The following is a 14,874-nucleotide window of genomic DNA, read 5'->3' on the forward strand; positions in this document are numbered from 1 at the left end:
TATTACAAAACAAACAAACAAACAAAAACACAAACCACAAGGAAATATGAGCAGGGAGAGCTAAAATAATGAGTTTTCCCCTCAATGTGCTGCTGTCTAAACTGAGTATAAGCAGCAAATATAGTGTTATTAAAACAATTAAGATTCATTAACTACATTCTGATTTAATAATACTGACACTATCCTGTTGCCATTATCTCAGATGAATGTTATCAGTCAAAATAAGTGTTTTCTTTTAAAAAACAACAATTGGACTACACTATCAATATCTTTAATTATGAAGACTTTTGGAAGAAAACAAGACATTTAATGTATTCATCTGCAAATGTACTTCTTACAAAGCATACACGTATTAGTTTTTTCCTACTAAGGCTGTAAAGTGGCAGCTGTACAACTGTACTTCCTATCTCAGAAATTATTTCACCTAACCTGGAGGAAAGCAAAAACAATATAATATTTCCTGAAAAAAAAATGACATTACACTGTGGGACATCATAAACCATCTTTATTAGATAGTACTTTCTACAAATAACGTGTTGGCAATGTTGCAACTTACTTTACCAAAGCTGAAGCTCTGCTCCCTCAGTTATCTCTTGATTAACCCAAGTTAACTCTTCATAATGTTATGGTATGAAAAGCTCCACATGCAGGAAGAGGATATTCACGCTATTTTGACCTTGCTAAAAGCAGCAGCACCAGCTGTCCAAAGGGGACATATTTATTCATTTCATGAAAGTGTTGCTTTTAATAATACTACTGGCTCTTGAGGGATGTGGGTTTATTTTTTAGTCTACATGTATTTTCAGTTAATCTCTTTTCCTCTGAGGAAAGTCTTTTTATTAAGGTAAAAGCCATTGCCTTCATTTAAATCCTTTATTGATTTCCTTATTTTCATTGTCTGCCCTTAATCATTTACAGTCCTAAAAGATTTCTCTTCAGAAAAACAGATCAACCTACAAGTCCTGTCATCAGTGGCCGTGGGTTTTAGCACAGCCAACAAATCCACATTTTACAGATGACCTGAATTTTGGACAGCTGGTGATAAGGTAACAGAAGCTTGTTCTAATTGACTGAGAGGTTTTTTGAAGATTAGGGTTTTTTGGTCTTTTTTTTCTTTGGTGGTTTTGTTTTGTTTTTTAATATATATGGCACATTCATATTTCATTGTAAATGCAAACTATCAGTTAGATCCAGTACGTCAGAAGTATCCTTAATAAATGGAAAACTCGACATGCAAAATCAAGGAGCCAGATTTCTCCCTGCAAGGATGAGAACTTTTGCCAGATAAAAGGTCATCTATTATGTCCTCCAAAGCAATTCCTTCAGTGACAAATGAGCAGGGTCTCCTGAATGGCAACTTCAGCCTTTTTTCACTGGATATCAATCTGGGATAGTGTGGAAGCAAGTTTGAGGGTTTGCAGCTGAAGTGACGAAATTCAAGAGGGAGTCTTTGACTCCCTTATAAGTGGGCACTTCAAAGTATCCATGGAAGAGGGAGAGATATTATCTTTAAGGATGCTCCTTATCAGGCCATTTCCCACATTTCAGCACTGGGATGAATTTAAAATCTTCAGCACACAGACTGCAGAAACGAACAGCCCTTTCTTTTAAAGGATGACACTAAACAGCAAGAGGAGGGAACCATAAGTTTTAACCTTTAGACTGTTACTGCTCCAATTCATTGGCATCTGTTTTTTTCCAGACCTTTAGGGAGAAGGGAGATCTGAAGAACAGAATGGTTTGAAGAGGGTTCCTGATATGGTGTGTGTACGTACACTAAGGTACATCCTTACTTTTTTCTTTTTTTTTTTTTTAACCTATTCTTAAAGCTGGTACAATCAGATACAGTTCCACTGCATTTCAGCAGCATTTTACCTTACTACACCAACAGACAGATTGTATTTCAGTGTTTGAAAAAGCACTAGCATCTGAATTTACCTGCGAATATAAATAAATAGGTGCAGATCTGAGCACATAGCAAACAACATTTGCCTTTCATAAGGCACCTTATTGTTATACAGAAGCCTACTCAATTATTCACGGTCTGTGAGACACTCTTTTATCCCTGGCCTACTTTAGGATGCCATTGGCTGTAATCAAAACTTCTGAAAGATTTCTAAAGTCCTCAGATAATTGGGGTAGCCATTGTGAAAGAAATCAGCATCAGTCCTTCAACAACAGAGAGAATCACAACCACTCATGGTGTTGTCTGCATAATAATTAGTATTTCCTTTGAGATTTAAGTGTCTGTTTTTCACACATGCATAGTTGAAGAACTGCCAAATATTTGATCATTTAATCAGTTTTACAGCATTCTTGGATGAGCACTCACTGCTCAGCAAATATGATTGAAAAATTTTGTATTGGTGGCAAACACCACAAAGTTTAAGCCAATGCCATTGCTTTTCCCTGGTGAAGTTCAGAAAGATAGCAATAAGTACATGCTATGTTTGGTTTTCCTTTTATTAAAGTATCAGTTAGAAGGACCTAAACTTGTTCAGTACAAACCTGAGAAGGATTCTATTGAAACCACCTGCCGAGTCCATGGCATAGCAGAACTGCTTTAAACAACACTCCTTCTCTCAGTTTTACAAGATGGGCAAAGCAGAGAAATAATATTTCTCTAGATCCCACTACCTGTGCAACTATAAATCAGTAAGTGACGACAGTAACTCAGTACACTTGTGGTCTAGTGAGAAATGATTCAGCTGCTCCTTGCAATCTCATAGGGGAATGATTTTCCTTACAATGTACAAACTTTCAGAGGAGAGTAGCCTCTGTTCCTAAGGACGGATTCATCTCATTAGTGACAGAAAGGGATACCAGACCTGGAACAATATAACATTATTGTGCCCAAATGATTTCTGAAATCTTTTCAGTCAGTAATTCATCTTCCAGTGTTGCTCCATTTCTACTAATCTTTAGAGATTCCTTTATTATATTTTACTTGAAATGCTACAACAGATCAACTCATAGTGAAAATCTCTGCAGAATCTTATTTTCCTACTACTGCTGCTTAACTCACCTCTCCGGTCACCTTTCCAGCATGTTCATATTTTTAAATATTTTTGACCAATATACACAAAAGTTTGGCTTCTGAATGGATCATTATTCTTCATGCTTATATAATACATTTCTGTTTTATTTCTGCCATGCTTGTTCACAATAAATCTATTAAAACACATACTACAGGAAATTCATTGGCTAAATTAGTTTTTTAGCAATAATATTTTTTTTTCCTTTTCCTAAAATAATTTAAAATAATTTCTTTACAGTAGGAATCTTACATGTGATTTTCCATTAGCCTGAGATTTCTAAGTCCTTTTCCTAGTCATTTACAATAGATGCTTTTGAGATTAAAATTTATTTTTATCCACAGCTGTAGCTAATAAAGCTTTGCCAGTCATCACTAATATTTTGAGAAGGGATTTTTATTGACAAGTCTCTCCACGTTATTCCAAAAATTCAACCCCCATCCATATTGCCAGAAAAAGAAAGTCACACCACTATAAACTGCTTGGCTTTTTTTTTTTTTTTTTTTTTTTTAAAAAGCATTTAACATGCTCTGAGATCCCCCTGCCCCTATCCAAAATGTAGTACAAATGGCAATCATTTTCTTGGGTATATTGGAAAACCATCTAATTTTCTGCCACTAGCTGTAGAAACATTTGTCTTGAGAGAAGTAGCAGTGAGTCAGCTTCTAGTTACTAACAGAAACCATCACTGATCAGGATGGGCACTGAAGCATTTCTCATGGGGCTCTTTGCTGGCATAGCTCATCAAATGGTTTTCCCAGGAAGATATCTACATAGTAATATTCAGTCCTACATTTATCTCTCATTATCTGAAGGAAAGGTTAGTTGCTTTATCCTCCCTGACTTCCCACACGCAGTGCTCTCCTGCTGGAGGAGACAACATCTGCAGTGTATGCATACAAAGCTCTAAAACATTAACATGTTCATATTTACTTCGCTAGTTATCTCCATTAAAAATGGATATTGGTTTTCATGGGGTATGTGAGAGAAATATAGTGTGTTGTGAGCTAAAAATATCTTGACTCACAAATTTAAAAATGTAGTATTCCTAGTAAGAAAAAAGAAATCTCAGTAAAGTCATATTTAACCATTGTTTTGACACCCACCACATTTTGATTTTTGTGTGCATATTTTGGCAAAGGAAGAAGAGTCAAGGGGTGACAACTTAGTATTTCAGTGGAACTACACTTGACATGCATTTAAGTAAAATTTAAGAGACATTGAAAAACAGTTATTATCTGCAAAAAGGTCCAAGAGGAAAATGGGAAGACAAAGCTATTTGTGTCTCTGCTAAAGAGAAAGTTGCAGAGTACAAGCTATTGCTGACTAAAGTCAATAGAAAACAAAAGAAAACAAAATACCTCATCATTGCAATCTACCTGCTTGAGTTACCAACACTCTACATTAAAAAAACAAAAGCAAGTACCATTGTAACAAGGCATGCCCTCCCTCCACACTATAGGTTTCTGGTCACCTTTGAAATTAAGGTGCCCTAGAAACAGTGTTTTTCCTTGTTTTGAACAGCACTGGTTTCACTGTCTACTTTTTTGAAATGCAGTTGCCACTGCACTAAATGGGTGTATTTTGGGAGGCAAATTTGGACCTGTATGAAGAAACAAGATAGGCGTAACATGGCCACACAGCACTGAGCTCCCAAATTAGCGCAGAGCGTGCAGAGTAGAGGAATCAAGGGCAGCTCCTGCTCCTTCACCACACCACTGGGAGCTCAGGTGTCTCCCAGCAGCAGAGCAGAGATCCTCCAGAGCCATCCCATACATGAACACACCCCATACAGGAAGAGGGGCAAAAATAACTATAGCCCTGCTCAGAAGCATGAAGTTACTTCCTTCCATCAGCAGCTCTGGGATGAGAGGCCAAGACTTTACCACAAGATACAATAAGGCTTGGGAGGTTTTCCCTTTTTTTATTGATTCTAACTCTCCACCTGCTCTTGCCTATTTCAACTTATTTTCTTCAAACATCGCCATAGTATCTACCACAACACAATTGCAAAAAACTGTAAAGGTAGGATTAAAAAATCCCATGAATGTACCCCCAAATGATCACTACAAATGCCTTTAATAAAAAATGCTGTCTGAAGGTGCGTTACGAAGGTTATCCAACAGGGAAACACTCCTTATATATGGAAACCTTGTACATACCCTTGAGCTTCATTTTGTCATTCTAATTAGGAAGAAAGGTTAAAGCTCTAGTTAAGAAACCTTGCAATATGACCTTCTGCAACATTATAGAAGACAATTAGGCCTGAGATCATTTTAGTGTCATAGTTCAAATCCTAAAAGTTCTGATAGCATTTTTTTATTATTTCCCAGATTGCAAATCTCTTGGCATTTTAGGTTAGGAATAGAAGAAAGAGACGAACATCTGCTACAAACTGTTTCATCTCAGATTAAATCAATCCTTGTGGGCTTGATTGCAGAGAATTAGGATGGTTAGAGAAAGATGATTAGGGACAATTCACTCAGTTATATTACACATACGTCATCTTTCCACTGCCATAACATACCATTTTAGATGCATATAGATGTTTATAATATAATTTTTGACGTTATAGTCACAAGCTATACGTGCAATCCATATAAAGATTTATTTTATTATTAGAGAGTTCTGTGAAATCTAAGCACACCATAGTAATTTTCCAACTATTCCCATACTAAATAAACTACTGTGTGTATAAACACTTCAGCTATAGAATCTGAAGTCTTGTGTGTGTGTGTGTGTGTGTGTGTGTGTGTGTGTTCAATAAAAGAGCGGGGGAAACATATCTGAACAGATTTGCATGTTGTATTCATGTGAAGAGTGTTATACAATTTCATCAATGCTTAAGCACTGACAGCTTAAAAACTCACCACTGTTACTTTGCTTTGAACTGCCAGCACAGTAATTCAAGGACAGAAGGACAGCCTACAAAAATAATGTACCCAGTCTTCATAGCAGTCTGCAGATCAGCAGAATTTGTCACTTTTATCTGAATTGATCGTATGGCTATTTTAAAAAAATCAGTTACAGTAGCTATTTTCTGGCTTTCTGCATTTCTGAGTCAGTTTTGGCAAGACTAACCCCTGTGATATTGGAGGAAACCTAATACTGCTTGCTTCATGTCTGGCCTCAAAGTAGATCACAAAAAAAACCTCAAAACAAAAGTCTGGTTAAAACAGTTTTAGGAGACATTCAGCAGGAAAATCCCAGAACTTGCAATATTTTTAAAGAAAATGTTATGCCAAAGCAATCTCAAGCATTTCACTGAGCTTAAGTGAATATGTAGCAGCTACTTATGAACAATGTTGTAGCCAGAATTTGCACCAAATTCGTATCTCCTCCCACAGGTACTTTTCTAAATGTAATCAGAAAAAAAAAAAAGAAGTTATGGTTTTGCTATATTTTAATAATAAATTTGAGAAGCTTCTCAAATTGAACTGTAGTAACTAGCTTACTTAACTCATCTGATATTTCTTCGGTGGAAATATCAATTCTTTCCTCACTTTTTATGAAGTTTTACTTTAATTAGTTACAAATAAAGATAGACCACTTGAATACAACAAAGCACAAATAATGGTTTGAAATTCTGCAATGGAAGGCAATATTTACAGAAGAAACATTATAACTCTTTTAATCAGTTTTTAATCATAAAGCTCTATATCAAAATAATGGAAATATCAGTGCAGTGAAACTTCTTAATTTTTGACTCTACTGTGGATGAACTTATTAAGCTGAAACGCAACATCTTTTACACGTATTTAGTAGACAGCCATCACTTTATTGAAAAAGTTAAAGGCATTTAGCATACCTGTGAGGAAACCTGATGCTGAGAAAGAGACAAGTTACTGCTATTGAGATAGATTTCTTATTTATGTCTTTATAAATAAAAATTCAGACCTTAAACCACAATCTGAAATAATACACCTTGAAAAATTATATCTATCTCCTCACATTTTTGTTAGAAAGGTGAGGATTTGTGAAAATCACTGTTACAGAAACAAAACCATGCAACAGAATACCTTAAAATGAAGCAGAGCTTCCTAACAGAACAGTAATCGCAAACATCTGTTCTATATTACTAAGGGACAAAAACTCAAATCAGTTTTACAGCTTCAGTTTAGAGGGTTACAAGCTTCAGAATCCAAAATTATTCCTTAGGTTTACATCAGCTAGTATCATGCCACATATATCCTTACTTGTCTCTACATTATCACACGGAAACCTATCTTAGAAGGTCCTCAAGATGCTGTTGTTTTCACTGATCAAATAAGTGGACATGGTGGGCTTTGCACGGGATTTAATATAGCTGAGCACAGGACTAACTCTAAAGCACTTTCCACAAAGAATAAAAATGTGAGCTGCATGTATCACTGTATGTTTATGTAAGTATATAATTTCTAACAGCAATTGATCATAGAATCATAGAATGTCCTGAGTTGGAAGGGACCCACGAGGATCATTGAGTCCAACTCCTGTCCCTGCATATGACAACCCCACAGTTCACACCATGTGTCTGAGGGTGTTGTCCAGTCTCTTGAACACTGTCAGGCTTGGAGCTGTGACACCTCCCTGGGGAGCCTGTTCCAGTGCTCCTCAAAGTAGAACAGGAAAGTTAGGGTCTTTTATTCTTTGATGTATTTTGTGATTTCAGCATATAGCTAGAAAATCTCACAAAACCAGCCACACTGATATATACGGGTGAAAGCAAACCATAATCTACAGTTGCATTATTAAATGCCTGATCACAGTCCCAGGCATGCACTCATGCAGGAAGTGTATGCAACATGTCTAAATATACTGAGACTAAACAATATATAAATGCCAATGTAAAAGAAAAGCACTTCAAACTTACTTGGGTACATTGTACTACAGAACAGAGCACATATTCTAAAAATGGCATTTATCCATGACATTGCATTCAATCAACCTCTGAAGTACCAGGTTGTATGAAACGTTCATGTTGGTTACCTATAAATGAAACTTATCCTTTTTTATGAAGTTACATATTCTGCTTTGTCTGTCCTTTAAATATTATCACGTCTTAGACTTCATGGAGAAATTCATCTGTTATAGAAAAGAAGGTGTTCTGCAGAATGAAGCCCACAGTAGGATTCAAGCAGGACCCTACAAATAGTAACAATCAAGAGGATGTCTAATATCAGTGTTGTTTTTTGACATTTCATTGCTTGCATTGCTGTAACATATAGGTTAAATCTCCTCCTGCCAAAGAATCATAGTTTTAACAGATACTAGTGTGCCCCCAAAGACCTTCATTACACCTTACTTTCAATGTAATTGAAGGGGAGAAAGATGAATTAACAGTTGATGGTAAGTGGAAATAGTTAAAAATGCAGAGTTAGCAAGAATCCTCTGCAGCAGGAATAAAATGGATACTAAAATTGAGTACCGCAGTGACGTTTGCTGCAGTATTCATATACAGAAATACTTGAATTTTAAAAGTAAAAAAGTAAAAAAATAAAATCAAACCAAATACCCCCCAAAAATAGCCATCGTTTCCTCTGGGTCTTAAGAGCTTAAGAGAAACATGTATGCAGACAGAAAGACACATATTTCAAATACGTCATTCTTTTGTATCAGTGATTTGCTTTCTGCCACTCTTGTGCTACTTATTCTACAACATTTCCTGAAAATCTCTGCTTAAAGATGTTACCAGTCTGCTATTACAAAGAGTAAATATTGCACAGAATAAACATGTAATCCAAAGCAAGAAAAAGATGAGAAAAGAAATACTTTTACACACAACTAAGAGGATTTGGAAGAAAAAGTCATAGCCCTTAGCTCTTGTAACTACCAACACCAGTTCTGTTCAGCTTTCATTGCAACAGCGAATTTTTAACAGATAAAGACAGCTTTTACTCAAAGAAAACTAGCATGAAAGACCTTCCCTAAGAACCCAAATGCAGCTGGCGTGTTACATTCCCAGCCAGGATTTTCTGTGTGGAAATGTGCTGCTACCATGGATTAGAAATCCATGTTGCTACAACACTGGGGAAATAACGCAGAGGATAAGCAGATGGTTTCCAAACCCAGACTTCTGAAGTCCAAAAGACCACTCTGAACTTCCTGCTCTCTACCTATGATAGATTTTTTTAGAAGTCCACCCTGGAATTGTTTTAGAGACTGACCCAAAGTTTATCCAGACAAATCCACAGAAGCCATCCCAATGCTTCATTGTGCTTTAGCTCAGAACCAAGGTAACACTCAAGGCATCATGGATCAAACATAAATTTTTTTGTTGAGGGAAAGCTGGTCATTCCACAAATTTAATAACATTATCACAGAGAAAAAGAAACAAAACAAAACATAGCCAAAGTAACCAAACAAAAAAACCGAAACCAAATCAAAAAGCAAACCAAACCAAACCCCAAGCCAACCAACCAACAAAACTTTCCTCCCCAGCTTTCCAGTGCTTGTATGAGATAAAACTGTCCTTTTATAACCATTTCCTGTGGGTAGAAGAAAACTATCAGTCTGCCCAACTGATGCTATTTATTTTGTTATTCTCATCAGCTGCCTATAAATAGAAAACATCTTGATTTTCTATGCTCTGGGGACCACTGAGGGCAGGAGTGAGTAGAAAAAAAAATAAAATATATATATATATATATATATATATATTGTAGCATTTCTGGTCAAATCAGACGTATAACCTGTGATATCCTATACAGAGTACAACCCCCTAGCACAGTGGTTCAATATTAGCTAACACTAGTCCATTTTTTCTGTTGCAGTGGTAGAAGTGCAGACAGGTCAACCAACAGCAGAAAACCACATAGCTCATTTCCTGCAACTGCTGAGATGGTCTCAGCTATGAGATCTGAAGTTGTAACATGTAGTCTAACATAAAAGAGAAATGGACAGTGGCAAATATTTTTTACTCATTAGTATTAATTCTACCAGAAGCAAGATTTGGCTTTGCAGTATTAAATAGTTAATCCTCATATTTTTGTTGTGAAGTTTGAGTGAGAGTTTAAGACTTGTTACAGGTACAGCTCTATTATATAGTAATAGGAACTCACAAACCCACAGCAACTCAGCTTTCTTGTCAAGCAATTTTTCCATGCAAAAAGTCAGTAGAAAACTAAAGTTACAAAATAAAACATGCAGATTTTAGAGAAAATACCCATTAAGTTTAATAGAATGATTACCCTACCTTTATTAATAGCTTCTCTGAGTAAGAGCATACTATGAATCATGACCTAAAAAAAAAATTGCCAAAATCTGTATGATAAATATAGAGACTGTCAGAGAATGGACTAACAACTTCAGTGTAATTTTTTGTATTAGAACAGTGAAATAAGCAAGGTTTTATGAGCAATTCTTATTTCTTGAAGATAAGGATTTCTGTATATGGTGCCAATTGACAGGCTCACCACAGGTACTGTCTTACATATCAAGAGTCCACAGACATCAAGTGTCTCTTGACCTATCTGTTTTGTAATGAAGTTACGGGGAAAATTCCCAAATGATTTTATAATACCTTAGAATTAAAGTTTCTGATTTGGGGGAGCGTAGGGAGAAGAGACAAGGAAGGAAAAAAAATTCAGTATAGAATTTCATAAATGAGCACTTGTAATTTCAAGCCCCCCAACTGAATGATTCAGAGTTTGAGAGGTTTTCATGTTATATTTACAACATCTATATATATCAGACAATGTATATTGACAGCAGTAGGTAAACTTCAGTCTCTGAATGTTAAGCAATATATTTTATGGTCACTCACCATTAGGTGTATTGATGGATTTATGGCACAAATAGGATTCTAAATTCACAGTTACATTTCCAGTATCTCAGAAATTAATCAAAGCAACTCTTTTTATGTAGCCATTAAACTCTTGCCAGTATATAGACAGATATAAGTCTAGTACTGCAGAGCAGCTATTGCTACACGTTCTCTGTTTTAAAGCTCACACGTAAAATGACACAGTTTGCATATCAACTGAAATAGGTTAGGTAAAAGTTGGGTGTAGATGAATGAGAGGAAATATGCAAGTCACTGAGCCCTATCTCTTTCAGTTGCAGAAAGCCATCCAATAGGTGCCTGCTACTTTTTGATCTCCTTCTCTACTTGTTATACTATTTACATCCAAGGAGATATTTGATGTCTGACAGTTTTTTTTGTTGACCTCATGGTACAGGCTCAATAAGATACCAATAATTTCCTTCCTGAGGAGCAGTGGGGAGAAAAAATACTGGATAGTTCACATTCAGAATTCTCTTTTCATAGGTGCTTAGTGGCGAACACCCAACCACCACGCTTTGGAGAGCTAGCTTTTATTGTGATTTAATTTATGAGCTTTGTCCCAGCAGAAATTTTAATTCTTGCAGCTAACACCTGAATGAACCAATTTTTGCCTTTGACTCCAAATCACTTGGTTTAGTACATTCCCCTACTGGCTTTTGTATTTTTAACTTATATTATAATGAATCTACCAGCAGGAAGAGCCGTTCAAGCACAGAGATGGTAGTTGAATGCAGAATTCACCAATGAACTCACAGCAAGACAGCCACTGTGACACTCAGCAGCTGAGGATGCTGTACCATCTTACCTTTTGATGGCAGAGCCTTTTGTTCTATTCCTTATTAGAAGGACTCAACTCTATTATTTTCAGGCAGCACATAGTATGTAATTTCTCCTTCAGCTCCTCTACCTTTCAAATTAACAAGACTCTGTTTCCTATTAAGTCTGCCCTGCTGGACTTTAAATATCTTTCAATAATCACCTTAGATGATGGATATAAGCTCTAAGACTTTATAAATAGACAAAAAATTACATAAATGGAGTTGACTCATAATGGGACATCGTCATATTTACAGTGCATTTTTTTACTGTTTCACAGAATTCTGTATTCCTCTACTTTTCATTTCTGTTATTGCTCCTATTTCTGCTGTTGAATATGACAGGAATTCTGTTCTACTATGAACAGTCTCCATTCTTTTATTATTAGAAGCACAGAAATTGAAGAAAAGTATTAGCGTTAGTAATTGTCTCACAGGATATATTCCAGGAGATGCACTGTGCAATGTCATAGAGAAGTCTGTTTATTTCCATCCTACATAGATAGCTGAAGTCTCCTGTTCCTAAAGATTAGCAAAGTTCATTCTACAACAATACTTTTTTTAGTATTATTTGTTTTAAAATATTTTGCAGATCTTTTTAATGCTTCTATCTTTTTTTTTTCTGAAGTCTGCAGAAACATCATTAAAATGCAGATTTTAATGGTACAGACATTGAAGACAGGAGGTTTATGGGGGTTTTCATTTTTTTCTGAACTTAGTCTTTTTAGAAAGTAATAGCATAGTTGTCCACTACATGGTTTCCGGGCCTTATTTCTATTAAAGTTTTCTGGTCATCTTTTGCAGATGAAGGGCTTGCTGTTTAGTTATCTGCATCTCAAAAGGGAGCAAGAGCAATAGTCCCACTGACCACAGGCAGAAACAAGAAGAAAAAAAGAGCAATGGTCATTTTCACAAAACTGAGTAAAATTTGGCTTCAAAATACTGTTATTAAGATCGGTGGTCAAGATGATTCTGAACAGCTCTACATGAATATTTTCCAGTTTCTTTTCAGAATTTTCTTTCTTGCTCATTGCTAACAAAAATCCACAATACACCATAGTAAAAAATTTGGAAGATAATACTTCTACAAGATATACCATGTTCGGGGCTTGGTCTTAGAGTCTTAGTGCTTATTTAAAATAGGATTATTTTAAAAGAGAAGTTAAAAGTTCTCTCCCCTTCCCCCATAACTATAAGTAGAAAATAATAAGCTTTTGATGTTTTTTTCAGGAAAAGCAAGGCAAACCGTAAAAAAAATATACCCCTCAGTGACCATAAACTAATTCAGTAACACAATACAATGCATACTTACTTCCTTTGTCGTGCATGTTCTGTCATTCTACTTGTCATAGTTCCTTTTAACAACACTATACTGTTTCTCCAGAGATGCAAGTCACTTATGTAAGTGGGTGTTTGTTCTAAAAATACACCCACAATTAAACATGTGAATATGTGTGTATACCTTTGTTCAGAAACTCTACTGGGAGGAATGTATACCATCGAAAGGAAGGCACAGAAGTTGTCAAAATTTAATTAATTTATAGGCACCCCAAGCAGAAAATTCATTAGCACAGAGGATTTAAATAAAATATACCTTATGAAAAAAACCAAACCCTTGCAAGCTTTGCTGACTGAGGTTCTTCATCCTTCCAGTATTGCCACTGGTGATTAAAATTTCTTAGAACTGTCACATAGATGCTGTGTGCCTTATAAGAGAGTGCTTACACTAAGAAATCTATTTTAGTATCTCTCTCATTACTACTGCAGAGGATTCCTGCAAACCGTGGATGGCAAAAGTTTCATATGATGGCTGAGATTATTTTAAAATCACATACTAGTAGTCAACAGTTTCACTCAGGGGTGTTAGACTAGCTGACCTCCATGATTCTATGAATATGTGAATTAATGACTAAATGCAACCTTAAATGCTTACATTTTGTTTTAAAGCCAAGTTTAGTTATATATTTCTTTGCAAATAATTTCTGAGGAAAAACATCCTGAAGACCCCTTTCCCTAAAGATACAGCTCTTTTATTCTTCTCAGTTTTGCCCTTTACTCTCTTTAAAAGGGGACTTCAAAGAAGTGGAGCAAAATTGGTTCACAGAGCCTACAAGAAGTTTTGCCACTTGTAGACTTAGGAAGCAGGGCTCTCAAGCAAAGGCAAATGGTTAGAGGCATCAAAACAGTCCTGTGTCAAGGTCTACTTCTGAAACCGTAGAAAACATTAATATAGTGTGCAGTTTCCAAGCCAACCTTAGTTTTCTCTTTCCATTCCCCATCCCCCAATCTTTTATTGCTACCTTCTTCTCAGCAACAAAACTTTAATCACTTTTTAGGAGAAGTAACTCAGGATGGCAGTTCTTTCCCCTTTTAAGACTGCGAAAAAAGATCTGAAATTCAACTTTCTCCCTTCCAAATAAAGGACTTCCTAAAAAGCTTTAGTGTTGTTAAATTTAGTGAAAACACACAAAAAAGTCAATGAACTAAAGTAAAGGTCTTTTAACAATAGTTGTGGCTCACCATATAACTGTAAAATATGATTACAAAGTCTGTGGATTAAGGTTTAGTAATTTTTAAATAAAAGTTTAGTGTTGCTTTGTCTAGAGTTAGGATATGTAATTCATTTTTTAATCCGTCATGCTTTATGCCTCCAAGTCTTATAATTCTCTGACCTCATATTTTCAGTCTAAACATAGCACAGTTCAAAACAGGCATGCAGATGTCAGGCTCTGAGCAAAAGCTGAATAGAAATTAGATGTCAAGAATGGTAGCTTCCATTCTTCTGAAAGTATGAAGGGAAAGAAATATGTGGGATCACAGTTTTAATTGATATTAGAAAAGCGTGTGCTTTTGCCTTCCACTATATAATGTACACTTAGTTTACAAGCTTTTGAAGTTTTCATTACATCATCAAGATACTTCTATCAAGACACCTCTGGGAAAGTTCAAACCTATCTTTTACTCTCGGTCTAGGATAAGCTGCATCCTACACACATTAAATACGACCATTTTGTTAAATTTTAGAGAAGAAATAACGAATGACCAACATACGGGGTTTAAAACTAAAGGGTTTTTTGTTTGGTTGTTTTGTTGTTGTTGTTGTTGATATTGTTTGTTTGTTTGTTTCTGTAATGGCACTTTTCTCCCCTTTTCCATCTGTTGTTTTACGAGGAGCACAAAACAAATGTTTACAGCCCTGCCACTATTATGGTTACACCACAACCTAGGCTAGAGAGGCCACAGGCTCAAATCAATGGCT

At 35.8% G+C, this 14,874-nt stretch overlaps 1 protein-coding gene across 2 annotated transcripts in view; it reads right to left on the reverse strand.

Annotated features, from left to right (window-relative positions):
• The window catches only part of DOK6 (docking protein 6), a 257,151-nt gene that overhangs the window by 159,376 nt on the left and 82,901 nt on the right, over nt 1–14,874 (reverse strand). Inside the window, exon 1 of one of the 2 annotated variants that reach the window (XM_065053043.1) lies at nt 10,780–11,333. The exons of the other annotated variant lie outside the window; for it this stretch is intronic. Within the exon in view, the coding sequence (XP_064909115.1) occupies nt 10,780–10,782 (3 nt within the window). The 5' untranslated portion in view covers nt 10,783–11,333. Of the gene's footprint in view, nt 1–10,779; nt 11,334–14,874 lie in introns of those variants that run through there. 2 annotated transcript variants of the gene reach the window in all.

The sequence above is a fragment of the Columba livia genome, chromosome 2 (genome assembly GCF_036013475.1).
Source record: "Columba livia isolate bColLiv1 breed racing homer chromosome 2, bColLiv1.pat.W.v2, whole genome shotgun sequence".
Taxonomy (NCBI): Eukaryota; Metazoa; Chordata; class Aves; order Columbiformes; family Columbidae; genus Columba; species Columba livia.